Source organism: Electrophorus electricus, chromosome 1 (assembly GCF_013358815.1).
Source record: "Electrophorus electricus isolate fEleEle1 chromosome 1, fEleEle1.pri, whole genome shotgun sequence".
NCBI classification, from domain to species: domain Eukaryota; kingdom Metazoa; phylum Chordata; class Actinopteri; order Gymnotiformes; family Gymnotidae; genus Electrophorus; species Electrophorus electricus.
This window is the reverse complement of record NC_049535.1, coordinates 11,618,362-11,645,743: the sequence shown is the minus strand read 5'-3', so window position 1 is coordinate 11,645,743 and position 27,382 is coordinate 11,618,362. Positions and strand designations below refer to the sequence as shown.

Genomic DNA, 27,382 nt, shown 5'->3' with positions numbered 1-27,382 from the left:
TGTGTGACTGACACCCCCACAGGAGCTGAGGGGAGCGTCTGCCCGGGAAATGGAGGCTCTGCGCAGGGAGCTGGAGGAAGGGGCCACGCGACAGCGACTTCACTTCCAGGAAGAGGCGGAGCTTCTCAAGTGCCAAGTGGAGGAGCAGCTGCAGCAAAAGATTGCACAGATAAAGGTGTGCGCTTATGACCTTGGTACACTGATCAATCGATCGAACATACTCATATTGGGGACCTAAATCTTCATCTCCACCGTCATATAATAGGATTTAAATTTGTAAAGCCACAGTTCAGTACATGGTGGTTTTTACATGTTTGCATTGCAAAACAGCCTTCACGTTTTTTGAAATGTTTTTTTTTTTTGTTTAAAAAAAAAATATATATATATATATATATATATTCATCAGTGTGCCAAACCCCACCTAAGGCCTTTTTCAGGGTTTTTCAGTCATTGTGTTTAAAGATGAGTGCTGCTTGTTCCACCTGTGGGGAGAAGCGACGTCCTTGTGGAGCACTGCTGTCAGAATGGGGATTTATGCTCGCGCGTACAGATGTTTAGACGCTCTGCACCTGCTGTGACGAAACTTCCTTCCGGGGGAGTGCGGGAGCGAGGCGGGCGCCTGCGTTTGGCCGTGTCCTGCTCCCTCCCGGAGCCCCGAGCGTGAGCTGCTGACCTCCTGAACCCGTGTCCCTGCTCAATGCCATAGGAGGACGGCGAGCAGGAGAGGGCAGCTGCGGTAGAGGAGGTGCAGCGGAGTCTACGGGAGGAGCACCAGCAGAACGAGGTCCGCTACCGCGCCAAGATGAGCCAGCTCACTGCACAGCTGCAGCAGCTGGACACAGTGGTGGCACAGGTGAGCTGTGCACAAGGATGGACACACACAGTCCAGGTCTATATTTAGACAGAAGCTGTGCAGGTTAATAAGTGGAAAACTAATTCACTACTTCAGTACTTTTATTGAGACCATAAAAGTATAGTGTGTGTAGAATCACACAACTTTATATTTTTTGAATAATGGGTGAACTTTCAGAGCTCAATCCCCTGACCCCTAAGCAGCTGAGCCACTGCTACTCCAATCTTACATACTGAGTGCTGGCTGACGAATGTGTTTGTAAGAAATTTGTTTAAAATGATTACGTAACGGAAACTCTTAACACTGTGTCTACCTGGCGTTGTGTTGAGGTTCTAAGCTTTAATGGCGTATGCCAGGCTTCAGGAAGTAGGTGGCATGTGCCGTGTTGGTGACAGTCGCCACGTTTAGTTATTGTTTTCCACTTTTGAGCTGATCCTTTGTTGCATTGTTAGCGCCCGTGTGTCCCTCATGAATCCGCCCTCTCTGTTCATAAGCAAGACCAGACAGGCCTCAGTGAGGTTGGTGTGTTTTGGTCATCTCTCTTGGGGGTTTTTTTTTTTTTTTTGGTTGTAAGATTTCTAACCTGGCGTCCAGCCTTGACTGGCTGTTCTGTTGTGCGGTCGTGCCCGTGTTCACCATGGTGTCTTTAATCTCTCCTGAGGAGGCGTTCTTGTTTGTGATGGCAGGTTCCATTAGGTTAGTGGAGGGCAGGTAATACCAGACTCCGGGAAGCCCAGCCACTGGTTGCTGTGGCTACGGTGTTGTGTGGTGGTTGCTGTTAGGTGGTGGAATAAAATAACTTGTACACGCTCTCGCGCATTCTGTCTCTCCCATACTTCCCTCATGTCAACACTGTAAAGTCTTAAATTACATTTCCATCACATAGAACTTAAGCATGTTTAAAACACATCAATACACTTTTTGGTGTAGCCAGATTTCATGACTTGCTTTTCCCGAAGTTTGTTCCCCTTGGCGGTCATTGTTGCTGCACTTCCTGTCTGTGTGCTGACTGGTTTCCTGGTGTCTGTGCTGTCGCTCCCCAGCTGCGTGCGGAGGTGAGCGGCCTGCAGGGAGAGCTGGAGGGCAAGCGTGCAGAGATGGCCACACTGGAGACTCTCCTACAGCGGCGGGAACGCGAGGGCCAGGAGGGGGCCAACCTGCTTGCCATGCTACGTGATGACCTCCATGCTGCCACCCAGCAGAGGTCAGGGGCCAAAGGGTGGCACACTGTTTTTGAAAATGACCTCTACTGACCTTTTTTTTTTTTTCCTCTCTCTTTTAAATAAAGTTTGAGGATTTGTTCAGACCCCCTAACTGCTCATCTCTTCTGACCCTCACAGACGAGACCTGCAGTCGTCCAATGACCGACTTCAACGACTCCTCCTCGAGACGCTGCGGGTTACCATGGCGACAGAGGACCAGATCAGCCGGCGGCTGGGGGCTTGTGTGGTAGATCACCGCGGCGACCACCCTCCCAAGCCCAGGACCCACTGCAGCGGTCAGGTCTCCCTGCAGACAGGTCTGTATTCCCGACCGTCCGTGCTGTGAAATGCGGCCGTGACATTCGGGAAGCTTTCGGCCAGATGATCTGTTTTCCCACTCCTCCCCAGGGGATAAGGACGCCAGTGCCATGGAGGGAGGGGTCGACTGCAGCGCCTTCTCCTCGGCGACGGACGAGGGGCTGGAGGTGTCGGATCGCCTGTGTGAGAGCGTGCTGGTCGGCCCTGAGGGTGAGCTGGATCCCAGCAGGGAGGAGCTGGTGCTGGGGACCTGCGTCCGCCTCCGTGCCGCCATCGACAAGCTGCTGGAGCTGGTCTCTGACTCCACGCAGCAGGTAGCCCCGCCCCCTAACGCGTGCGCCATGTGCTCAATGCGGTCTCAGCCTGCTCTGCCCTGTCTCACTATCAGAGCCGTTGAAGTTTTGCGCTCTGTGACCTGTTCAGTAACTTTGGATTGGTGTGCCGCTCTCTCGGCCCCTTCGCAGCTGGAGCAGGTGCACGCTCTGCAGGCCGCTCTGGATGAGCGGTTCCAGGAGGGCGGAGAGGCCCGGGACGCTCTGGTCCACCACCACTCCCAGATCATGGAGCAACTGGAGCAAGAGGCCAGCATGAAGAACCATCTCCAGCTAGAGCTGCACAAGGCTGAGGGTGAGGGAGGGAGAGGGACACACACACACACACACACACACACACAGAGACAGACACAGACTCTACAAGCTGTGGGGCCCTTGGCTTCCCCTCAGGTCTGATGGAGGGCTACGTGGCGGAGAAGGCCGCCCTGGAGGAGGCGCTGCAGCAGAAGGAGGCACGGGAGCAACTTCTGGCTGAGGAGCTGGAGAGCACGCGAGCCCGGCTGCAGGAGCTGGAGGAGGAGCACGTCCTTCTGCAGCGGCAGAGAGACGCGCTGTCCGCAGGCCTCGGGGACACCGAGAAGGGTGAGGCAGGGTGGGGTTACTGTGGCAAGCGGCCGTAGAGCGGTGATGGGTCAGGGAAATTTATCTTAACAGCGCGATGTTATGGTTTAGCAGCACTTTCTTTTTAATGAAAGGTTTTTGAATATAAACAGTTTTGAATGGTGGCGAGGGAAGCGGTCACCATGGGTCGGTTTGTATCACGAGTTGTGAATAAAAGTCTGTGGCCGGCCGCCAGGTCTCGGGCGGGGCTTTGACGCTGAGTGTGTCCCTGCTCTGTAGGTTGTCCTGCCGTGGCGGAGCAGAGAGGTTTGTCGCTACTCTCGGCGGGACGTGAACTTGCTCCTATTTCAGTGCAAGCTAACTGCTTCTCTCTTTGTGTTTGTGTGGTGGTTTGTTTTTCTTTGCTATAATTCTGGTTCATTTGTGCTGTGCTGTGCTGAGTTTTGGTGTGTTGCAGCCTAAACTCCTAAAAGTTTGTAATAGCCCTGAAATATTGGGCACAGATCCAGGGTTCAATGTTCAAAACGTTTTCTCCCAACTTGCCTGGTGGGGTCCTGAACCAAATTTCTACTGTCCGGAGTAAATGTATATTTTAAAGTTTCATTTGCGTATAAATAAGCAAACATTAAAACACACACACACACACACATATATGTATATATATATATATATATAATTACACCCACAATATACTTTCACTGTCATTCTTCTTTTTGTTGTAAGTATTCAAAGGTTTCATAACAAACATATTTCTCTCTTAACCCTGTGATGTGCTGTTGTGACTAACATGGTCAACTTGGAAGTGGTCGTCACTGTTCATCTGTCATGTACACATGTCCAGTGTTCCCGACACACTAGTGGCTTTTTCGCTGCTGTACACAGATGTGACAGATTTGTAGTTCCAACAACAAAGAGCCAGTTTTATCTGCCTTTCTAGGATATTCTCTACAAACCTTACAGGACATCTCAGGTACTGAGGGGTCAGAATCGACGCACGAGGGAACAAAACTGTGCTTTGCTTCGTGTTTGTGCTTCGCCGTGTTCTTGCACATCTCACTGTAATGTTGTTTGTCCACAGATATCATTGGCTTGTTTTGGATGCATGCATGGATAAAACCCTTTTTTTTTTTTTTTTTGCATGACGAGGGGTTAAGTATTGAAGTGAACTGAGTTTGGCATCTGTTACGTTAACACATTGCACTGCCACCCCAACATGAACTGGCCCAACCAGGCAAGGTTTTTATTTATTTATTTATTTTTTATTATTGTGCTGCTGTCCCAACGTCATATTTGACTTTCCCCGGGACTTTGGGTGATTTATTGTTGAACCCTGCAGAACTTTATTATTGTTCCTTGTTTGTGCATTATTAAATGCAGTTTATTTCAAGAATGCACAGGCTGAGATCTGCTGCATGACTCCTGTCGCGTGCGTGTGTGCGTGCGTGCGTCCACCTGGCTTTCTGCATCTTGTGGCGGAGCCTCACCTCCCCTCTCACCCCTGGGCAGCTCTGTTGGAGGAGGCGGAGCGTCTCGGGCGGGAGCGCGTGGACGTGCAGCGGCAGGCGGAGAAGGACCGCGGTGGGCTGGCAGCGCGCCTCCGTCTGATGGAGCTGGCAGCAGAGGAGGCAGAGGGGCGAGCCCAGCAGCAGCATGAGCAGCACCGCACACACACCGACGACCTGCAGCAGCACATCGCCGCGCTGGAGAAACAGCTCAAGCACCACCGCCAGTTCATGGATGTAAGGACGTGTGCGTGCGTGTGCAGTTAAAATGGGAACTTTCTCTCATGGAATCTGAGAAACCACCATAGATTTAAACATCTTTCCAAAAAGTGCTTGAAAGTTCAAAGCCCCGCCCCGGCATCGCTGTTGAGGGAAGACTGCGATGGTTCTGCACTTGTGCCTTGTGTTTTTCAGGAGCAAGCGGTGGAGAGAGAGCATGAGAGGGATGAGTTTCAGCTGGAGATCAAGAACCTGGAGGCCCAGCTCAGGCTACCCACCAAAGGTCACTGCACAGCGGACAGCAAAGGTCAAAGGGTAAGTGGCCCAACTCCTACCAGAGCATCGTTTTAAAGGGCCAGAGTCCACGCTGGCCTCATCAACAACGCGTGCGGTGTAGCAGTTTGAAGATGGTTGTGTCTATCGTTGACGTTTGCTGTGTCTTTTTGTCCTTTCAATGAACCCTGTAGATTGAGGACTTGGTTCTTCAGGTATGTTGTCTAGCCGTTGACCAGCTAGGCTCATCTCTGCTTCTGCATGGCCGAGATTTGACCCGGTAGATGTCCGGCACGAGTGCTGCATGTCGCTGCTCTGCTCTGGCTTCTCTTCTGCTTTTGGTGTTTTGTCTCCCGTACGATAACTAGCGCCTTTGTTTAAGCTGGCACTCGGTTTCTGCAGCGCACTGTACCGTAGCGTCGGAGCAGGGTGTGCTTCGTCTGTGTGCGGTACTGTGGAGTTGCTCCACCTCATTGGCTGCCGCAGTAGAACGGCTCCACCTCGTTGGCTGCCACGGTGGAGTAGCTTTAGTCCCACTGGTCAACACCCTGGTCTGTGCTTTCCTCCAGCTGCTGTCCCCCTGTAGATCGTGCCTGTGTTGGCTGTCGCGTTAGTCGTGCTCTGCTTCCGACTCCCTAAGTTGGGAAGTTTTAAAGTGCGACGTGTGCAACTCCGTCGGCCAACTCCGACCGCACCATAGTGAGCTGCGTTTTAGTGTCAGATCCCAGGCTCTGCCGTGACTGCTCCGTGATGTTCCCATCAGGTGGAGAGCCTCCAGGCCCTGCTCAAGGACCGGACGGAGGACTACGGTGCCCTTTTGGCGGCCAAGGAGCATTGCAAACCAGGAACTGCGGGATCGCGACGAGGAGATCGACAAGCTGGCGTCCCGCGTCCGCGAGCTGGAGCAGGCCCTGCTGAGCAGCGCCGAGGCCACCAGGGCTGTCCTGCAGCTGGAGCAGGACCTACAGAGGACCCGCAAGAGCCTGCAGGACCTGGAGCAGGTCAGCTACAAGCTCGTGGTCTCTGTCCACCCCATCAACCTGGAATGTCTCTTCCAGAGGATGTGTTCGTTTCCAGTTTTGTGAATGTGTTTACATGTCATGACTCATAAGGGGTCGGTCGGTCTGTCTCTAGGATAAGGAGTCTCTGCAGCAGCAGCTGTACTCCAGTAAACTCCAGATGTCTGCTCTGCAATCCAAGCTGGATGAGACACGGCACCGTGTCCCCACCACTGTGGACCCCAGCCTCCGTCAGCAGCTGGAGGAGCTGCAGCGGGACTTGCAGAGCAGAGAGCAGCAGGTGTGTGTGCAGAAACCCCGGAGAGCTGTAATGCTGTCTGAAACTCCCTGAAATGGGAAGTGGGAGAGGTTAGGGTTTAAAGTGAAGATTTTTGTGTTGGGAGAAGAAATAATGCTGTGTGTGTGTAGGTGGAGCTGCTACTGGAGCAGGTGGAGGAGCTCCAGAAGACTCTGGCAGTGAGGGAGGAGGACACCAGACAGATTACACTGCAGATGGAGCTGAACAGCAGACAGAGCAGAGCCAGTGAGGAACAGCTCCAGAAGCAGGTCACACAGCTGCAGGTGTGTGTGTGTGTGTGTGTGTGTGTGTGTGTGTGTGTGTGTGTGTCGATACACACGATAACGATGTTTCATAATTGGACACTGAGAAACTAAACATTATGCTCTTGCATGCCAGTGTAGAATTTTGCCACTCTGGCACAATTTGTACAGTCATGTGTGTATGGTCACACACTAGTTGTTCTGGGGTGAGCGTGTGTGGTCACGCACTAGTTGTGCTGTTGGGCGGGGGAGGGTTTCAGTTATGGTCTGAATGTTCTGTGCTCTGAACATTTGGTGGTCTGCAGGAGACCGTGAGCTCACTGCGCAGGCAGCAGGAGGAGGCGCAGGGGGAGCGCTCGCTGCTGCAGCTCCCTGTAGCTCTGCTGGAGGAGAAGAACCTGGAAATCGACCACCTCAACCAGCAGATTGTCCACCTCCAGCAGGAGCTGGACACCACCAAGGACAACAAGGTCTCAAGCACCGTTGGCATATTTATATAAGTACTAATAAGTGTGTTTACCTGATACTTCTGGCTTCTTTTTTTCTGACTTGCACGAGTGCAGAACATTCCTAATCTCTTCAGATTACTTCAGATTGGGAATGATGATCTAAATATACTGTACTGTTTCTAATGAGCGGATTGCTTTTGGTTTCGTTTTGTCTAATCCTTGTTTCCTCTGTCAGATTGTGGAGGAGACGCAGGTGGAGATCGAAGAACTGCGTGCTGAGGTGGAGCGTCTCCGCGGCGACCAGGAGCGCTTGCGTCAGGCCAAGGAGGAGGAGGCGGAGCAACTGCACGAGGTCATCCACAAGCTGCAGGAGGAGCTGCAGCAGCTGGAACCTGACCGCCACGAGGTCAGCGACCCGGGAGCGGACAGCCCTGAGTCGTCAGACTTCCCCTGGTCTCCGCGGCCCCAGCACGGCCCCCAGGAGAGCCTGTGTCACGAGCTCAGCAGTCACACGCTGCAGGCCTCCCGGACCAAGCTCCGGGAGCTCCAGGCTGACCTGGAGCGCTCAGCGGAGGAGAAGGAAGCGCTGCAGAGGCTGCTCCTCTCTCAGGAGGAGCAGTACGGACAGCAGGTGGAGGCGCTGGGCCGGAGCCTGGCGGAGGAGAGGGCCCGGCTGGCCCTGCTGGAGCAGGAGGTGGCGGAGCTGAGGCAGCAGCTTGCTGAGAAGATGGTGGAGGTGGAGGAGCTTCGGGACCACGCCCGCCAGCTGGAGGACGGAGAGAAGGCCGGGCACGCCGCCCTGGCCGACTCAGCGCTCCGGCTGAGGGGTGCGGAGGAAGGGAAGGAGGAGGCACGGCAGGAGCTGAGCAGACTCTGCGCGGAGGCACGGAGGGATAAAGAGGAGCGGGAGAGGCTGGAGGGAGAGGCAGCGGAGCTGCGGAGGAAGTCGGAAGCGAGCTGGAACGCCGTGGCGGAGCTGGGGGAGAAGGTCCGGCGGGGCCAAGCAGACGTTGCCACCCTGGAAACGGCCAAGAGGGAGCTGTACGCAGACAGGCAAGCGCTGAGAAACCGCGAGGGACGACTCCAAGAGGAAATAGAGAAGCTGAAAAAGGAAGTGACGTCAAAGACCGAACAGATACAGGAACTGAACGCGCAGCTGGAGGAGAGGGCAACCAGACAGGAGGAAGTACATAAAGAAGTTCTGGTGAGATTCTTGTGCTGTTTCCATGCGTCTCTTTACTCTGACTGCCATAATTTTACACGCATGGTGTGCTAAACACAGCACACTGCCTCTCAAGTCATGTTTTTGCCCTTTAGGGCTGTTTGGGGGTCACGATCGCAGCCTTTAGGGTCTCTGGGTAATCGGTCACAGACGCGCGACCTTCTGCTTGGCATAAAGTTCAAAGTGCAGCTCAGAATGGCCGACCTCACGAAACGTCCTCGTACAGGAAGTAAAACGCGAGAAAGGGGAAACTGTTTCAGCCAGTGCTGTTTGCCGTGTAGGCTACGCTAACCGGCTCCGGGACGACCTGCAGCCGGCACGGCGTGCTCTAGAAGGGAAGAGCAGCTGCTGGTGCTTTGGACCTTCTGTAAGACCCTGACAGTGTCTCAGCCTGGCGCTGTTCAGGTTTGTGTGCCAGGGAGCGTCTGGTTTGAACTGAGCGTCAGGTTCCAGTCGCTCCAACATGCTGAGACACCTGCTGCTTGGAAAGGTCTTGTTTTAGTATGAGGCGTACATGACGCATATTTTTAAAAATGTTAGGTGGATGGCCTAAGGGGAGGGTCTTGGCCTGGTTTTTCAAATACACTGGCCAGTGTTATCTGCCCTTCTGAGATCTTTGATGGTATGAGAAGCCCAACCCTGATTTGGTGCTGGTTTGTGGGGGGGCGTGGTTTATTACTGGTGCTTGTCTTATGTGTTGTTGCTCCCACAGACGTGTGCAGAGGAGACCCTCGCCAAGGCAGAGAGAGCTCTGCGTGAGAGGGAGGAGCAGTTGGTTCGTCTGAGGGCGGAGCTTGATTCGCTGAGGTCGGAGCTAGCTGCCGTAAAGGAGGGGCTCAGCACCAGTACAGAGAGAGCTGATAAGCTACAGGAGGAGGGACAGGTGAGTGGATGACATGGACAAAACGGTGCCCTTGGATGGTTCGTTAAGAGGGACGTGCGGGAGTTCCATGATGTGCGTTTGTCACCCATCCAGACCAAGGACCGTGCCCTGGCTGATCTGGAGGTGCACAACCAGCACCTCCGGGCCGAGCTACGCAGCCTGCAGGACGACCTGGCCGTGCAGGAGGAGGAGCTCGCCTACCAGCAGAGGGAGTTGGAGGAGCTCCGCCAGCGCTACGAGCACGCTGGCCCCAAGCGCGAGCCCCGCTTCCTGGAGGGCCTTTCGCGCGACGCCTCCCTCTCCTCCCCGGAGGCGCTGCGGCAGATGGACTGCAGCGAGGAGCGCCCCTCGCACCTCCACGCGTCGCGTCTGTCAGAGCTGAGTGCCCTGGAGTTGGGCGCCAAGCCCTCGCCGGCAGAGCGGCGGAGCAGGCCACGCCGGCCGCCTGCCCCGCCCCCTGACGCAGAGCCGCCCAGCACGCGCTCACCCTCGCTCTCCACACGCTCGCTGTCCGTCTCCGAGAACCTGTCTGTTCTCGATTCGCTGGACACCGACAAGGTGATCGTTTGGCACTCAGTTACGATCCTGAGAGAACTGAACACATACAAGCGGAAGTGGTTTAACTTTGATGGCCTGGTTATATCCTTTAGATGCGAGAGGTGGAGAATCTGGATATGACTCCATCTCGCTCTCCGCTGTGCTCCACCTCCCCTGTCTCTGTGCCTGAGTGGGCCAGCGACGGATACGGCAGCAGTGAGTGAAACACACACACGCTCTTAATTACGCTCCTGTGGCTGTTATTCCAGTGACTGCCTGTAGGTGGCGGATCTGAGTCTGTTCTTGTCTGTTGTAGACGTGAGCTCGGAGCTGGAGGCTAACCTGAAGCTGGAACTGGAGCACTCGGAGCGGCTAGACGCCCACTTTGTGGAGTACCTCCGCTGCCGGGGCATGCACCCAGCCCCCCACCCCGACGATGGCGCCGCCCGCAGCCTGAGCCAGGAGTTGCTCTCGCCGGAGCTGCAGGTAGGCGATGGTCTGCGAGACGTGTGGCTCGCGTGCCGGTCCTCGCTGTGTGACGCATGCTGACGAGCGTTGATGCCGTCTACAGGCTGTGCTGAAGCGCGTGTACCAGGAGAGCTGCAGGGTGCTGTCGCTGTCCCATCGGCCCGCCCCTCCCGGACAGCCCCGCCCACAGGCTGAGGAGGCCCCACCCCCTTCCTGGCAGCAGGAGAGGCGGGCTTTGCAGGAGACTGTGCTGTCACTCAGGGAGCTTCTCTGCAGGATGGCTGCCCATGAGCCCAAGGTCGCCGACCTCCAAATTTTTATTTATTTATTTTTTTAAAACCCAAAACATTGTTTTTAGAACTGGTATAGATTTCCTAACTTGTCTACAGTTGCTATTGGAAACATTCTCGTCACTAAGTGAGAGAAATGTGTGTGGGGGGTGTGTGGCTGTGTAGGCTAACGATGAGGTTGACTGGCGGCGGGAGCTGCTGCAGGCTGTGCGGAGTGTGTTTGACAGCGAGAGGAAATGGCTTCACGCCCAGTTCCAAGCAGTCATGGCAACCAGTGCTGGCGCAGACCACACCTCCCTTGTGGAGCACCTGGAGAGGCTTCTCCAGAAACAGGTACTGATCAGAGCGCGAGCGCGCACACACACACACACACACACACACACACACACACACACACACACACACACACTCCAACTCCCTTCCCTTCTGTCCTCTGCCCCCAGGAGCAGCAGCAGAGGGCTTCCCTGGAGCAGTTGCTGGCAACTGACCATGCCAGTCTCCTGGCTGAGGTCAGCAGCCTGCACACACAGCTGCACGCGTGTACCCTGCAGAGCCAGGAACAGTTGCGTGAAATGCAGGGTTCCCTCCATGCGGCGCAAGAGCGCAGCGAGCACACACAATGGCAACTGCACACACGAGGTGAGCCCTTCATGTAACTGGGACAACGTCGAATCTGTGCTCTGACCTGTGACTGTGCGTACTACGAGATGGTTCGCCTGTCCTGAACCAAAACAAAAGGCGTCTCCAGACTCTCTGTGCCCTTCAGTAGGACATACCCTGTGGGTCATACCCTGTGTTCACATTAGATCGTTGTCGTTACCTCAAGCTTGTCTGTTTTGTGTTTCACTGAATGCTGTCTAGTTTGCTGAAGTTCTGATATCTTGTGCAGTTATTGCATTTTTAATATAGCTAGATTTCAACACATGAACTGAGGATTAATCTCTGTGAAATCTTTAACTTTTCTTCCTGCTGAAAGGTTCATGTTGTGGCAGTTTGTTAGCTAGCTAGCTATCAGATGCATTGGTCAGACTACAACAATCGGGACTGTTTTCAAACACTATTGTTTTTTCTTGGTATTCTTTGCACATGTAAATGTCCATCTTTTTATAGGATAAGATATAAACTTGGTTTATCTTCAAAGCTTTTCAGAACCAGCAGGATAGGAATATGGGTGGGAACAAACGTTTGTCCAATTTGATTGGTCCCAGCACTTTGCTTTGGAATGTAGAGATCATGCTTACCTACTGTAAACCTGAGATGGTGCTAATGTGATCGATATGATTGAGCACCTGTTGTACGAACCTATGCTTGGTTACAAGCTGGTCCTCTGTTGACACCTTGGCTCAGGAGTGCGTGGTGAATAACGGAGGTGTTGTGGGTGACTGCTCTGTGCCGTAGTCGAGGAAGTGGAGAGACGGTTGCAGCAGGAGCAGACAGTGGTACATGAGCTGCGTCACTCTCTGGAGGAGGAGCAATCCCGAGGGGCAGAGCAGCACACGCAGCTGGAGGCGGAGCGGAAGGTGGTGTCTGAGATGAGGGCGGAGCTAGAAGAGAGTCGTCGGCAGCTACATTTAGCTTGTAAAGGCAGAGAGGAATTACAGAACCAGATTCTTCAACTCCGGTAAAACGCACACACACGCTGCTCATTCTTGTCTCACACTCTTCTTGGCCAGGATTTGTTGTTAAAGGGTGTGGGGATTTTGTGTCTGCCCGTCTTGTAGGCTGAAGCTGGAGAACAAGGATCGGGAGTGCCAGGCTTGTGTGGAGGACGTGGAGAGAGAGCAGACCAGAGTCAAACAGCTCCAAGAAGAACTTCACCACGAGAGACTCAGCGGCCAGCGTGCACTTGAGCAGAGCACGCACACGCAGGAGGTGCGTCACACGTGCGCATAATGACAATATACTTTAATCCAACATGTGCTTCTGTTCTGTGGTGTGTGTAAGTGTAACGGTGCTGTGTGTGTGTGTGTGTGTGTGCGTCTGTCTGTCTGCAGTCTCTGCGCGCCTCCCTGTCTGAGCAGGCGTCGCGTCTGTGCCAGCTGGGCTCGGAGTTGGAACAGGAGCGTGTTGCCACTAGCAACCTGCGCTCGGAGCTGCAGATGGAGCAGTCTCGCTGCGAGGCGCTGCTGGCCCACGAGCGTGAGCGCACAGAGCAGGCCCTGGTGCACCTCGATGCCGAGCGTCAGCGCGCCACCCAGCTCTCGGACGCACTTTCACGCCAGGCGCAGGAGGCGCGCGCCCAGGAGGTAGCCAGCGCCCATGACGGGAGGTTCATCCACGATCTCCGGGCCCAGCTGGAGCATGAGCGGAACCGGTCGGAGGAGCTCGCCACCACCATGGAGGAGCTCCGTGCCCAGGCGCTCCAGGGGAGGCGCAGGCAGGAGGAGGAGGCGCACAGGGGACAGGAGGAGGCGAGGAGGCTGCGGGAGGCCCTGGAGGGTCTGCAGATGCAGCGGGAGGAGGTGGGCCGCAGCCTGGAGGCGGAGCGCCGGAGGGCCACGCAGCTCCAGGTGGAGCTGGACGAGGTGAAGGGGAAGATGAAGGACGTGATGGACAAGGAGAGGGTGCGGGAGGAGAAGAGGGAGAAACAGCGGAGGCAGGAGATACAGGAGCAAGAGGACAAAGAGAGGAGGCAGGAGCGCACCACGGAGAAGCTGGTAGGGGGAGGATTGTGCGTGTGCTTCCCTGGCTGGAAGCTATGGACTTGTGATGGACATGCCATTGTACTCAAGCCAAAAGTAAGTGTGCGTCTCTGTGTGTGCGCAGCGGGAGCTGGAGGTCCTCCGCGAGCGCGATCAGCAGCATGTCCGGCAGCTGCAGCACACCCTGGCTGGCCTGGAGCAGCAGGAGAAGAGGCTTGCCTCGGAGCGCCTGCGCAGAGCCCTGCCCACCTCCGATGAGCCCCGCCCTGGCGGACACGCCCACACGCAGGTGGAGTGCACACTGGCGGTTCTCCACCAAGGGTTCATTGTACACACTGGGCTGCACAGGCCAGGTGTTTAGAGAAAACACTGGTCTGTGTGTTCCAGTAGGAAAGTGAACTGGTTGGGTGTGGGTGTGTTCTAGGAGTCCTCGCTGATTGAGCGCGTGTTGAAGGAGAACTCCGAGCTGGCGGAACGTCTGTCGTGTCTGAGTGAGGAGAAGGTTTCCCTCACACACACAGTATCCTGCTTGGAGAGGGATCTGCTCAACTTCAAACGTAGTGAGCAGGTACATCTCCCAGGCTCTCCCTGGAAACGTGTCAGGGTCTTGCATGCACGCGCGTGCACACACATCCCTTCACAGCTTTTTGTGTGTGTGTACCTGTTTCACAGTAAGAGGGGAGCAGAGTTCCTCTCCTCTAAGGCTCATGGAGCATTTAGAGCTTCAGACAGCTGGAATGAGTCCAAACCTATTGGTGTCCACTAGAGGGAGACAGAATGAGCATGAGAGTTATGAGGCCATCCTTAACAGGCCAGAGTTGCTTGCGCTGAATTGTGGGTCTTGGTGTTCTGTGCAGACAGGCTCGTCGGCGTTGGCGGAGAAGCTGTCCTGGCAGAAGGAGAAGGTGGCTTTGCAGACGGCGCTGCACAGGGCTGAGGCCGACCTGGCCAGGGTCACGGCTGGCATCGAGAACAGGGCCGTCCCTGACCTGTCCAGCACCAAGGTGACTCCTCCGAACCATTCTCCTGCCTACGCCTCATCCTCCCAGTGGACTCTGTAGTGAAGCTCACCCTCGTCTGTCCCCGCTCCCGAGCGCAGGTGCAGCGGCTGTATGAGAAGTACCTGCGTGCGGAGAGCTACAGGAAGTCTCTGGCCTACCAGAAGCGTTACCTGCTACTGCTGCTAGGGGGTTTCCAGGACTGCGAGCAGGCCACGCTGGCGCTGATCGCCCGCATGGGTGCGCAGCCCTCGCTGGGTCCCGCCCACGCCCCCACGCCCCTCAGCCGCTTCCGCAGTGCCGCCCGTGCCCTCATCGCCATCTCCAGGTAGGGCCGCGGGACTTCCTTCCCCATGCGAAACGCGAGGTAGCGTCACCGCTGGGATTTGATCTCCTTCTCTTCTTCCTCCTCAGACTGAGGTTCCTCACCAGGAAATGGCAGAGGGTGACGAGGAAGAGCGCAGGAGGGAGCGGCGCAGGTGACGACCGTGGCTTGAAAACCCACAGTGCTCGTTAAAGTGAAATAATAAACTGAAAATGGTTTTGAATGTATTGTAATTACTGTGCTTCTTTGACACACTCACCCAGCTCTGAGGACAGAGGCTCTGAAACCACAGCATTCTGGGGCTGCTTTCAACTCTCCGCCCACCCGTGACCATGTCATCACACAGAGGGGTGTGGTCTCTCCTCTGGTGGCCACCCATGACCACGTCCTCTCACAGAGGGGCGTGATCTCGCCCCCAGTCAAATCTCCCTTCAGGCTGCACAACGGGTGAGGCCGGCGTGACCAGGGCTTCTGTCCCCTTCACCAGTCACTGCAGTTACACCCCAGGAGCCGTTTGGCTGATGTAAGTTGACCCATGTGGTTTTCAGGGGAGGCCCCGGCAGCGTCTCCACCCTGGCAGAGCGCACCCTCACGCCCTCTCAGGACCAGGAGCGCTCCTTGGCTGAGTACATCCAGCACCTGGAGAACGTTCAGCAGCGTCTGGGAGCCATTCGACCAGGTAAGGGCCAGGATGCACCGTGATGCTTCACACCATCACACCTTAACAAGCTTCTTAAGTCACTTCTGTCTGCCAATCTGTCTTTCATAATAGTAATAGCAGTAATCACTTCTCTGAACATTTTTGTATAGAGCATGGTCAGTTATTGCATACATTCTCTGTAGCATTAGGTGTTCCTCTTGGTCTCTCCTTATACTGACCCCTACTGGACATTTCAGTGTAAATCACTCTGAACTCTCAGGTTGTTTGGCTAACTGCACTGGCGAGTATGAGTGAGGGACCCCTGGTCCCTTTAAACATCTGTGTAATCACGCGCCAGCTCTCAATAGCAACACTTTAACAGATTAAAATCTGGATCTTGTCTGGTAATTCAGACCATCGGGTTACTTTAGAAAACATGTCCTGTTGCATGTCCGGAGTAAATGTGACTGATCACACAATACGGTCATTAGCTGTGGGGTGGGTGTGGAGGGCTTTAGGGTCCTGTGAGGTGCTCCTGCAGTCGTTCACACGCTGCCGTCCGGTCCCGTCCAGCAGTCCTGCGCGAGGCGCGCAGACGGTCTCTCCCCGATATGATGGGCTTTCGGCAGAAATGGTTGCTCGAAAATAGAAGCTGGCTGTATCTGAGTTGCTTATCGCCGGGTTACATGTGGCCCTTAGGTGAGTGAGAAGTCTCGGGGTGCTGAGACCCGACTCCGCATGCTCCTTCACCGCTGGGCGAGGCTACGTGCGCCGTCTTGTGCCGTCAGTCACGTTTCACTCTCTCTGGCCTGGTGGCACTTTGGCTGTAGATGGGAGAGGCACTGAGTGGTCACTGAACGTCTTCTGTACAGTGCTGGGAAGGTTTTTCTCATCATGGCGGTTTTTCCTCATTGCTCTCTAGGGTCCCCCTCCGTGCACTCTTATTCCAGAAAATCTGACCGGTGAACAGCCGAGTGGGTCACACATGGCAGCTTTCTGTTCCTGCCGTGTATGTTCTTTATACACGCGAGTTGAGGTACTTGATTATTTTTGACATTTGTTTTATTGAACTTTTTTTTTGTCAACCTCAAACTGATAACACTGACCACCCAAAGTGTGTTTGGTAATAGTGCGAGCTGTTTTATGCTTCTTCCGAAATGTTTCACACACCAGACGGTCTGTAAATGTTCACCATGGTTGTTATTGTGTAGATTACCTGTTTTTTACAATGTTAGCACTGGAACCTGTAAAGAATCATCACCGTTATATTGTACAAAGGTGCACGTTTTGTAAACTTTTTAACTTTTTTTATGAAGCTGCAGCATTTCTATGTAATTCAATAAATATTTTAAGATTTGGAGTGTGTTCATTGTGTGTAATATTGTCGAAGTTGGTCAAAATTGGTTATAGTTAAAGTATAAGAAATATCCTGCGTAATTATGGGTAGTGTTGGCGTTTTAGCGACTATTGCTACATGCACTTAAGCACAGCCAGGTGCTCACAAAAATTAAAATCCTTTTAATTTTAACTAAAGGTGTGGACTTTGAAAATCCTATGTGCATTACAAAAGGTATGAATAAGATTAATCTAAAAAGATGACATACAGCTCTGTAAAAAATGAGACCACTCCAATTTTTTCTTAAATCAGCATTTCCACAATTACAGCAGCCCTTCCATTCAAGTGTTTGAATTCCTTCAGACACCTCATTCTCCTTAATGAAATGCTGAATAGGTTGATCACCTGAACAAAATCCCATTCTAACAAGCAACAGGATAAAAACCACTGCTGCTGTCATCACTATTCTCTTGTTATAGAACCAGCTGGATAGGAAAAGCAGTGCTAGGACTACCCAAAAATTAAGTGTAGTCAAACTACAGCTCCAGACCGTGACAAAAGAGTTGAAAAAGGTTCTTAATGACGAAAAGAAGGGTTGCTTCCATCCTGATAAAAAAAAAAAAAAAGAAACTATGATTCATAAGAACAAGGTCAAGCAGCAAACACATGGAACAATAGCTACAGACTGGCGGAGGTCAAAAACGACTGCCACCTGTGATGATCGCTACCTTATTTAAGTGTCACTTAACAACCGCAAGATGACGTCAAGTGTGCTACAAAAAGGATGGCATGCAGCAGCTGGGGTGAATTGCGCAGCGGGGACGGTGCGAAACAGGCTTCTGGAGGCAGGGCTGAAGACGTGCAGTGCTAGAAAAAAGCCCTTCATCAACGAGAAGCAAAGAAGATCCAGACGAAGTTTGCAAAAGGCCATAAGGATTGGACCGTAGAGGACTGGAGTAAGTCCCTGAGTGCAATTTTCAGTTTTGTCTAACACCTAGTCATGTAATGGTTAGACAGAGACCTGGAGAGGCCTACAAGCCAGAGTGGCTCGCATCCACTGTGAAATTTGGTGCAGGAACGGTGGTGATCTGGGGCTGTTGCAGCAACGCTGGAATTGGGCAGATTTGTCTGTGTGAAAGACACATGAATCAAGCCACTTACAAAACTGCTGGAAGAAAACGTGCTTCCTTCTGCTCTGACAATGTTCCCCAACTCGCATGGCTTTTTTTTTTCTTCAGCAGGACAATGCTCCATGTCACACAGCCAGGTCAAAATGTGGATGAGGGACCACCAGATCAAGATCCTATCATGGCCAGCCCAGTCTCCAGACCTAAACCCCACTGAAAGCCTCTGGAATGTGATCAAGAGGAAGATGGTTAGTCATTAGCTGTCAAACAAAGCCGAGCTCCTGGAAGTGGCATATCCAGGATGAGTGTGAAGTTATCCAACAGCATGCCAGGATGCATGAAAGCTGTGATTTAAAAATCAGTTATTCCACCAAATATTTTCTTGACGCACCCCAAGTTGAAATATTAGTACTGTGTTTATAAATTAAGGAGCTTGCTTTCGTTGCAGTATTTGTATATTGGTCATTTTCATTGTAATAAATAAATAAATCTCTAAAATACAATATTTTTTATCTGGAATTTGGAAGAAATGTTGCCAGTAGCTTATGGAATAAAACACAACTGCTCAGTCTGGTCAAGCGCATACCAATCACTATCTCTCTAGCGTAAGTCCGCTGGAGTCTGTCTAGCATCGCTAACGCTAAATGGCAAATACAAGCAGTTTGAAGTTGAAGGCGCTGTGTGTTACCCTGGGGAAGAACAGCCGCTTGTATATGAGCTCAGCTGGCGCATGTGTTAACGTCAGAACCTGAGACTTAAGTTAATTCTGCTTCGGGAAGTGTTAGTCCCGTGGCAACATTTCCATCCCCGCACAATATTTAACGACACGGCATTTTAAAATGATATTGTATCAATATTGGCGGGGTTTTTTTTGTTCAAAATGGCAGGCCATGCTACCTCTGCCAGAGCCCGGATAGCTCAGTCGGTAGAGCATCAGACTTTTAATCTGAGGGTCCAGGGTTCAAGTCCCTGTTCGGGCGGCTCAACCTTTTCACATGGAAACACTTAGCAGAGTATTTGCAAAATATACTTCTGCGAAACCTATTGGTAGCCTTTGCTTCGTTCGTGTATGTGGTTTAATTGCAAAATCCATTTCGTATTAGATTTACCGAATATTTGAGGAAAAAGATTTCAGTACACAACTGCTTTCACTGCACAAATTATTAAACATTTTAATGATGAATTTACAGCTGTACAAAATTTAAATATACAACACAGTCTATAAAAAGGCAAAATATATATCAACGGATGAGGACATGGTATATATGGTTGACAAGTTGGCTCAGGTAACAAATCTTTTCAAAGTCTACCTGGCCAACTATAAAATGATGCACAATGATAAAAAGGTCAAGAATCATGCACAGGTTTCCTCTCGGAGACGTCGTAAGTAAGTGCTGTACACCAGTGTGAATCCTCACTCCTAAGTACTAAACCTTTAGAATTCTTTATAACAAGAGCTTCCTTTTCGATGCCTGTAAACCATCTTTACCCACTTTTCCTTTGCCAACTCTTACAAACACGACTTTGTGTAATGTTCACAAAATGCGACTTATGATGAGAGCAAATAAAAACTCTGAAACCTCCTGTGGATTAGAAATGAAGTTTAAAGTGCATTCTTATTTTCAAATCTGTGCAAACCCTAGGACAGAAGAAAGCATGCAAATCGGACTGCGGTGTCTTTTCCAGGGCCATGCTTGGAGAAGTGTCAGTGGCTTGCCCTCAAGATAAAAACTAGATTTGCTAGACAATAATCTAGTGTTTCAAAGTTTTCTGTGGCACAGGACGTAGTTATAAATGGATTTAAGACAATAGATTAATAATCATGAAGATACTCGAGCAATGGATATGCATTTGTTACTATAATGGAAAGAACTAAAGAATGTCAGTTTAAATAAAAGTTTATGCATTTTTATCTTACTAATTTGAGCACACACTAGTGCACCCTCCCCCTTCACCCATCTTAAAAAACAACAACAATAAATGTAAATTGCAGACAAATTTAAATAAGAAGAACAAGTGATGATGCAGTGGAGGGAGGATAATGCATTACAGCCTCAGACGTCCCCTATACCCCAGAATGTGGTGGCAGAAACATCCCAGAACGACGTGCCTGGAATAAGGTGGTTATCCCAGGACGATGAAGCTGATGCCACTTTGTCAGTGAAAAGGAGGGGAATGCCGTCGCCTTCATGTACGACTCTCGAAGGCATTTACAAGTGCGTCAGCCGTTGATTGTGCAGGGTGTGAAGCAGGGTCCAACCTCAGTGCTGCCAAAGAGTGAATAAATACACACGTCGCTGGAAGGTCGTCACCGTTGCATGTCTAAACTACGCTGTTGACAACACGCCCGTTATGTCACCTAAAAAACAATCAACCAAACGTAAGCCAGGGTTAGAGCTCCACCCAACACTCAGGTTTGCAGTTATGTGAAGTTATGCTCCTCCCCACCTTATGAATCTGTGGTGGGAGTTTGTCCTCCAGCTCCTCTTCCGGGACGGGATCGTGGTGCCGGCTCACCGGTGGAGCCTCAGACCAGCCGCCCATCGGCACCCGGGGCGTCCTCTGAAGCTGATGGCTTCCGCACAGAGTATCTGCACAAAACGATCACTTCTTATAATCGTGTTCGTCAAGCACTTCTGCCCGCGGCACTGTGACAACACAGGCCCCTCTTCACAAACCCGGTCTGGTGTCCTCACCCAAAAGTCAAAAGGTTGCAGCCGGCAAACTCGAGGCTGTCATTACTGTTTGTCAGCTTGTCAGTTTAGCCTGAAGGGCCCCGGTGCCGCTACCTGTGGTCCCGCCGTAGCGGCGTTGGCTGCTGCTCTGGAGTGCTGCCCCCTCCTGGTTGGGAGTGGCGGTGCAGGGGAAGGTGCTGGAGCGCGGGAGGTGCCGGGCGGCCTCGGCGTCGTCGTGGTCGCTCTCGTCACTCTCCTGCCTGTGCCAGGTGTGTCGCGACAGCTCGCCGTGGGACTGCTGCTTGTGCAGCTGAGGCAGGAACACGCACGTTAAGCCTGCACGCACCGCTGTGTGTGTGTGTCCGCCTGCATCGAGGCGACCGCGTCACGTGTACTGTGTTTCCGGGCGCACGTCTTTACCTCATGCATGTAGAGGGCGTGAATGCTCATCTCTGTCGAGGCATATTCTGATAGGACCATGCTGGTCAGCTGACCCTCCCACGCGCTACTGCCCGAACTGACAGTATGAGCATCAGTCCTACGAGACAGGAAGTGAAGACGTTAAACGGGTAAGTGGCGACCAACACTCTCCCATTCCCTCTGTAGCTCCGCCTCCTAAACCCTCCAGTTATTGGGAGAAAGATTATGAGTGATCATCTTTTCCATGATAAAAGAAGCTAAATCTACTAAATCTACTGAAGATCTACTAGATCTACTGTCTCTCGCACCCTGAGCCTGCCATGGCGTGGGCCCCTGGCCCCGCCGCGTGGTCGGTCCGGGGCAGGCGTGTGGTGGTGTAGCTGTGCCGCAGGTGCACGCTGGTGCTGAGCGGCGAGAGGGAGCGCAGGACCGATGCCCCCTCGCTCATGCCGATGGACAGGTGATTGATTAGGGAGGCTTCTCGACCCAGGTGTAAGGAGGCCAGGGATGGTGGTCCGGCCAGGAGGTTTGCAATGAGGCTTCGAGGCTGGGGTTGGGAAGGCAGGCACACACACACACACACACACACACACACACACACATACAAAATAGTCTTGGGTAAACTTGTTAAACCGTGGTAGTGCATAAGACACCGTTCCTAAAACATTTCAAACCTGACTGCAGTTTGGCACATACCTCAGACTCAGACTGCAGGGAGTGGGTGGACGCCAAAGCATGAGCTTCTGACACCGTCCCTTGCTGCCCTGCTGTGGCCTCCCGGTGAACTTTCTCTTTCAGCTGGCTGATGAAATGGGTGCTCTCCCGGGGTGGCTGCCACTGAGGGTTCGTGATGGCAAAGTGCATGAGCGACAGCTCCGTCTTCCCGTCCTCCGCCTGCTGGTAGATGGACGCCTCCGTTTTTCCCGCAGACATCCACTGCAACGCACCAATCGGAGTTTTGAGTCATAACCTCCGGGGGGAACTCGTCAGGGTTCTAGTGTCACCTGAAGAGCAGGGTCCTCACCGCCGGGTGGCCGTGCTGACGGACGTCCATCTGAGCAAAGGAGCAGGTGTCCCCCACACCCACCACCTCCACCGTGAAGTTCCGGAAGAAATCGATGATCTCCAGGGACTTGCGGCGCAGGCAGAAAATGAGGATGAAGGGCGTGATGAGAGGACTCAGCAGCTCCTCGAGGATGAACACCTGCCACAGAGGAAATAGAGGGCGCAGCACCACAGGTCAAAAGGCCAGGGGGGCGGGGCACGAAGCACTGCCATTTGAACCTCCTTAACACCTGGTCTTCTGGAAACGCCATAATTCATGCTTAGCCACCGGCTACGAAGACACCGGCACTAGTTTTGGGAGAGGACGTGATGGACGCATTTTGTTAAGTCTGGCTTTATTTTGTGCTACTATGTTCGTGACTGTTTACAAAAATTAGACACTACTCGTCACAATTTGAACAGAGCAAACAAGATAAAACGAATGAAATATACGAATATGCGTGACGCCACCCGAGTCCTCCACAAATATGTGGACAGGAAATGGTACAACACATCTCTCCGTCTCTGGAACCTGAGCGAAGGATTGGCTGGTAGACATGACCTGCACATGCATAATGACTGGACTAGTGAAGGGAACTTCACACAGTGGGTCATGTGTGCTGCCTCCTTGGGGTTTCTCTGACGTAGGTGGTGGTGTGGCTGATGGCATGGGTGGTGGTGCTTGCTTACTGCTTTGTATTGAAAGAGCTGAGCAAACTCATCTCTGGTCTCGTAGCGATGGGCGTTGCCTTGCCAGTGGTCAGGCATGTAATGGATGTGCGCTAGAATCACCTTGAGCAGCTGCTCTGGGCAAAACACCATATGCTTGTCGGGAATAAATGACCTGCAGACACACACACACACACCCACACACACAGAGCAGCGAGGCCGATCAGCGCCGGCATCAGGGGCGGATGCCCCCGGGTGCCGGCGCAGGTTCTACGCACCTGCACACCGTGATGCACACGCCCAGGAGCGTGATGCTGCTGAGCACGTGCTCGACGGCCAGCACGTCCTCGTCATAGATGGTCAGCGCGATGAGCACGGCCAGGATGGAGCCGGCGAAGAACGCCACGTTCTTGGCCACCACAGCCAGCAGCGGTGACACGAAGCAGTTCATGTACTTGGACGAGGCCTTGTAGCCCTTGTTGAGGCGCGAGGCCAGCTCGTGGTCCAGCTCGTTGAAGTGCCGCAGGTAGCAGCGGCCGTAGAGGGACCAGCCGCGCGCGCCCAGGCTGCCCGGCTCGCGCTTGATCACCTCCGTGTAGCTGAAGAAGGCGTGGAGGGTCTGCCAGACCAGCACCACGGGGCAGAGTAGCAGGTTGGCCACGCCGATCCACAGGATGCGCGAGCTCAGCCTCTCGGCCAGGTCCAGCCGGTTGCCGCCGCGCTTGTACTCCGCTTTCAGGCTCCACTCGTTCTCGAACAGCGAGCCGGGGCCCCAGAAGAAGATCAACTCGAAGTTGTACTTGAGGCCACGGGTGTAGAAGACAGAGTCGCCCAGCAGGGGGAGCCGGAAGCGGACGGGCAGCAGCGACTTGTTCACCATGGCGACCATGTAGTTCTTGAAACGCAGGATGCGGTGGTAGATGTCGAGCTCGGTGAGCTCTTTCTTGTGGATGCAGATCTGGTGCTCCTTCTGGATTTCGATGATCCGCGACTGCACTTCCTGCCATGTGAAGTTAGGAAGGTCCGCCTGCAAAAGTCGAGACAGGACACGGTGCCGCGGTTTGAGCAGCAGAAGAAGAAAAAGAAAAAAACAACAACACACTCAAACCCCAGAACCTGACGTAAATAAACTCAAATCCTCGGATCCACTCAGAGCACTGCGAAAGCCCTCACGTAAGCACGGCGCTCACATCAGCAGACAGACAGCACACCTGCGCACTCACCATGCACATTTTCAGAGCGTTTGTGTAGAATGATCGGATCTCCCAGTAGCAGCAGACGTTGTAGAAAAACTTCACCAACCGATGGAGCCAGAAGACCCCCGAGATAATCAGGATGAAAATGACCAAGACATTATCACGGATCCTGAAACAGCAGAGAACAAGAACACGCACATCAGAGAAAACACTGACAATTATCAGTAAAGGAGTTTTCTTTTTAAATGCTAAAGAGTTCACCGGACTTACCGAGCACTGCACACATCCACTGGAAGAAAGGCGTCTGGAAGCGTGACCTTGGAGGAGTCAGTATGATTGACAAACTTGTTGGCAAAGAGGATGTCGTAGTCTACACAGTTGGCCAGGAAGACGGTGAACGTCACCACAAATACCAATTGTCTGAAATAAAATTGACAGCGTATATATTTACAGTCACCTAGAAAAGCTCAGATTGCAAACGGCTAAAGAGCTAGAGCAAGAGTGTGGAGAATGTGTTTGTACCAACTCAGCAGGATGTGGTGACGCTAAACCTTTTTTCCTGGTGAGTAGTACTTTGTACTTACACAAGCTCAAAGATTTCACCCAAAAGCATGCACGTGAATCCATTCTTCTGGTGAAGATTATAGACGTTAGCAAAAGTTAAAGAGAATTTGGTACTGGTGCTGACGGCTGACTCAGAAGGGAAGAAAAATCATCATGACTCATCATATCGCTTGTCATAAGTGTCTTAAAAGTCTCTTAATGGCACCTTAAACAGACAGCAGATGATTACACTCTCATTATAATCACTCCTGCATAAAGGATATTCTCTGGAAGAAGAGGTCCAGGTTTTCAATGTGGTGCCACTGAGCTAGAGAGAGAGAGAGAGAGAGAGAGAATGAGTCCGGGATTTGACAAAAGCACGCAAAAATCGGCTGGAGGTCAGACTGCAACAGCACGACAGGTGTCGCCTTACATTTCGCCCCCTCGGGTACATGGACCAGCAGATTCTCCTCTCCTGGAGGGGAGTCGCTATAGGACGCCTCCAGCCGCTGGTACTCCGTGTCAAAGTGGGCCATGCCGCAGCCTGCCGCGAGAGCCTAAGGACTGGACACGAGACAACGCACGCGTGTTATGGTTTCGCAAACTCCGATTAGTGTGTGTGTGTGTTGCGGAACTTTAAATAAAAAGAAACACAACACGACAAGGTTAATTGGTTAACCAATATGAAGAAAAGATCAATATGCTAACGTGGCATGCAATGACATCTTAATTAAAGGGCAAGCTGAAAACTACTGACAGTCGCTATGAGCCACGCACAAGGGAAAGCTGCTCAAATTACCTCAGAATGGGGCCAAACAAGCGGGAGCTGCCGTCCCACAGTTTCTCTCTGCCATGATCTCCCGTCGACTCGAATAATCGTTCGGGTATTGCGTCGCGTGCATTCCGGAGTCACGGAGCGAGCGGCCTTCCCGCGAGCTCGTTCTGCGGAAGGAAAATGCGCGTTCGTTCCGTTTTGCGCTTCAGTCCAGCCGTCCTTACGCGTGGCCCACAGTACACAGGCTAAACGTTACGCCTCGAGCATAAAAGAACCGACAGAACCCCCCTCCCGGTTGTAGTGACAGCTTCGGTAACGTACAGTAAACAAGCGCAACACCAGCGGCCCAGTTCAGCCTTCCAGAGCAATGCAGAAAACCCGGGCGGCGCCTGCGCGCTTTCACGCCTACCGTCTTTTAGGAATGCGTTTCCGCAGCGCCTCGCCGTGACTTTCTGCTGAACATTCGTTTCCCTTTTGAATCACATTTTTTTTCGGGGTTTTTTTTTTTTCCAAACGTTTGGTTTCGTTTCTAAGCGGCACGATAGCCACTTATCGCATCTTTTTTGGGTAATCAGCGACCAATCGCGTGCGAGTTCCCTGAGATGGACGTGTGAATTGACCAATGAACTCCAGAGGGAGGGTGTCCCCCGTGGCCAAGCGCGGAGAGCTGGCAGTCTGTGAAGCAACATGACTTTTCCCACGTTGTTGTGGGTTTTTCGTATGGTATTAGTGGGATAAAATAACCCCGTCTCTTTTTCTTCAGTTTATATGGGTGTGATGAGAGCCCTGTCCTCTCGTGATTGTGAAGTTCTTGTGATTGTGATATTCTACATATTCTACGTTGGGTATCTTGTGTTGACTGTGAGGCCACTAGAGAGAGTTCTTTTATTTGATCACGTGCATTTTGCATCGCGGATTCTTCGTCGTTTTTCACAATAATTTCGATGTTTAAAGATGTTTCAAAGAATTTCAGAAAGCAGACACGTTTCTCGTGTTAGTATTTGAAGGATGTTGCTTTGAATTTAAATTATAGTCACTTCATTTAATGCATGCGTTACTTTGTAATCCCTGTATGTTATACGGTCAAAAAACTTAGCATAACCTAATATTATAATATTAAACTCAGTCTCCTGTGCTGATCATTCAGACAGACTGCCCACTTGTAGATAAACATTTTATTATAATATTTGTAAGAACCACCTTCTTTATTAAAGCATTTCACTGATTTTTTATTAACAGAATAACACCTCCGTGCATTTGGTCTCCATAAGGAAAAAAAAAAACCCATCAGGTTTCTAAGTGGACCTCCTAGGTTGGACACTGATGGAGAGACGTGGGTTGTCTCTGTGTTCTCTCTGATCACCACACTCATGCTCTCCTGCTTTGGAGGGTTTGTAGTATGCCAGGGTGGTACTCATGCCCAGTCCTGGCCCAGAGCCCGGGTAAGGCATCTGCCCGGGGGCCCTGCTGGGACCAGACGAAGCCGCAAGTGCCGCTCGTCCCCGGCAGCAGAGCCCAGCAATCTCTTCTACTGCATATTCATGACCTACAGGAAATGCCATGACAGATGGCCTTTTATTTTGAATTTCATCCTATTTGTCCCTCTGGGTTTCCTTAATGTCTTACGTACAGAGAGGCCAAAAGAGTTGTCTTTCCAGACCCATTCAAGTTGAGTTTAGTCAGTTCATGATGATTCTCCATCGCTAAACCTGCTGTGTTGTCCAGAATTAATCTTTGCCTATCCGGTCTTTTCAGAAGCTGTCCATAAAGTTTTAAGAAATTGTCCATAACTTTTTCATGGTCTGAGAATGTGACGACCGTCCCGCTGTCCATATTTGGTCCATGATCAGTGAATTTGGAAACTGTCTCTGTTTTCTACTGCTTAACTCTCAGTACAGTATGTGAGAGAAGACATAAACGATGGTCTGCCCATGTTCACCTGGTCCGTGTGCGCATGTGTGCGTGCTGGCAAAAGTGCATGTGTGCTGCAGATGGTGTGCTTTGGTCTTTGGCTTTGGGTCTAAAGGCTGTCATGATCATAAGAGCATCTCTGTAAACACATTTCCCACTGACCCACCCAGACAGTGACAGACAGGTTATAACACTGCCATTATTCTGCCCAGCTGTGAAAGCACACCGTAACGCTGCAGCTACAGACACTTCTTTATTCCCTGTTTGTTTGTTTGTTTTTGTTAGTTTCTGTTTTTTTTTCTATATTTATACTCTTTCTTTCATTTCTTCTGCACACATCATCAATATAATAGAAACCTTAGTTACAGCATGTCAACCTGGAGGGTGTGTGTATGTTTGCCTGAGTGCGTGTT

General features: G+C 52.0%; 2 protein-coding genes and 1 non-coding gene across 4 annotated transcripts in view; 2 read left to right on the top strand and 1 right to left on the bottom strand.

Annotated features, from left to right (window-relative positions):
* The window catches only part of pcnt (pericentrin), a 28,848-nt gene extending 12,215 nt beyond the window's left edge, over window positions 1-16,633 (top strand). Inside the window, 34 exon segments of the mRNA XM_027018691.2 lie at window positions 23-175; window positions 707-853; window positions 1,897-2,057; window positions 2,194-2,372; window positions 2,464-2,687; window positions 2,838-3,000; window positions 3,096-3,287; window positions 4,773-5,005; window positions 5,183-5,302; window positions 5,455-5,475; window positions 6,024-6,101; window positions 6,103-6,261; window positions 6,395-6,559; window positions 6,688-6,840; window positions 7,125-7,289; window positions 7,504-8,472; window positions 9,203-9,373; window positions 9,467-9,931; window positions 10,024-10,126; window positions 10,227-10,396; window positions 10,482-10,676; window positions 10,834-11,001; window positions 11,112-11,307; window positions 12,067-12,289; window positions 12,390-12,540; window positions 12,663-13,325; window positions 13,435-13,599; window positions 13,735-13,878; window positions 14,168-14,314; window positions 14,410-14,636; window positions 14,723-14,787; window positions 14,897-15,080; window positions 15,182-15,312; window positions 16,196-16,633. Coding sequence (XP_026874492.2) covers window positions 23-175; window positions 707-853; window positions 1,897-2,057; window positions 2,194-2,372; window positions 2,464-2,687; window positions 2,838-3,000; window positions 3,096-3,287; window positions 4,773-5,005; window positions 5,183-5,302; window positions 5,455-5,475; window positions 6,024-6,101; window positions 6,103-6,261; window positions 6,395-6,559; window positions 6,688-6,840; window positions 7,125-7,289; window positions 7,504-8,472; window positions 9,203-9,373; window positions 9,467-9,931; window positions 10,024-10,126; window positions 10,227-10,396; window positions 10,482-10,676; window positions 10,834-11,001; window positions 11,112-11,307; window positions 12,067-12,289; window positions 12,390-12,540; window positions 12,663-13,325; window positions 13,435-13,599; window positions 13,735-13,878; window positions 14,168-14,314; window positions 14,410-14,636; window positions 14,723-14,787; window positions 14,897-15,080; window positions 15,182-15,312; window positions 16,196-16,239 — 6,894 coding nt within the window. The 3' untranslated portion in view covers window positions 16,240-16,633.
* A 2,010-nt stretch (window positions 16,634-18,643) lies between these two features.
* Window positions 18,644-18,716, top strand: trnak-uuu. Its single transcript has one exon. It is a non-coding gene; the product is annotated as a tRNA-Lys (tRNA).
* Window positions 18,717-18,882: 166 nt separating this feature from the next.
* atg9a (ATG9 autophagy related 9 homolog A (S. cerevisiae)) lies at window positions 18,883-25,620 on the bottom strand. 2 transcript variants are annotated; one of them, XM_027018708.2, is made up of 16 exons: window positions 25,468-25,620; window positions 25,083-25,225; window positions 24,717-24,847; window positions 24,568-24,611; window positions 24,325-24,389; window positions 24,011-24,160; window positions 23,768-23,909; window positions 22,823-23,571; window positions 22,566-22,719; window positions 21,856-22,035; window positions 21,528-21,767; window positions 21,140-21,378; window positions 20,832-20,949; window positions 20,526-20,721; window positions 20,185-20,327; window positions 18,883-20,095 (listed from the first exon to the last, which is right to left on the bottom strand). In XM_027018708.2, the coding sequence occupies exons 3-16, from the start codon at window positions 24,817-24,819 to the stop codon at window positions 20,087-20,089; spliced, it is 2,532 nt and encodes an 843-aa protein (XP_026874509.2). In that variant the 5' UTR covers window positions 24,820-24,847; window positions 25,083-25,225; window positions 25,468-25,620; the 3' UTR covers window positions 18,883-20,086. The 2 variants fall into 2 exon arrangements, with proteins under 2 accessions (XP_026874509.2, XP_026874508.2); XM_027018707.2 differs by lacking the exon at window positions 25,468-25,620 and having other exon boundaries at window positions 25,083-25,461.
* Window positions 25,621-27,382: the final 1,762 nt, after the last annotated feature.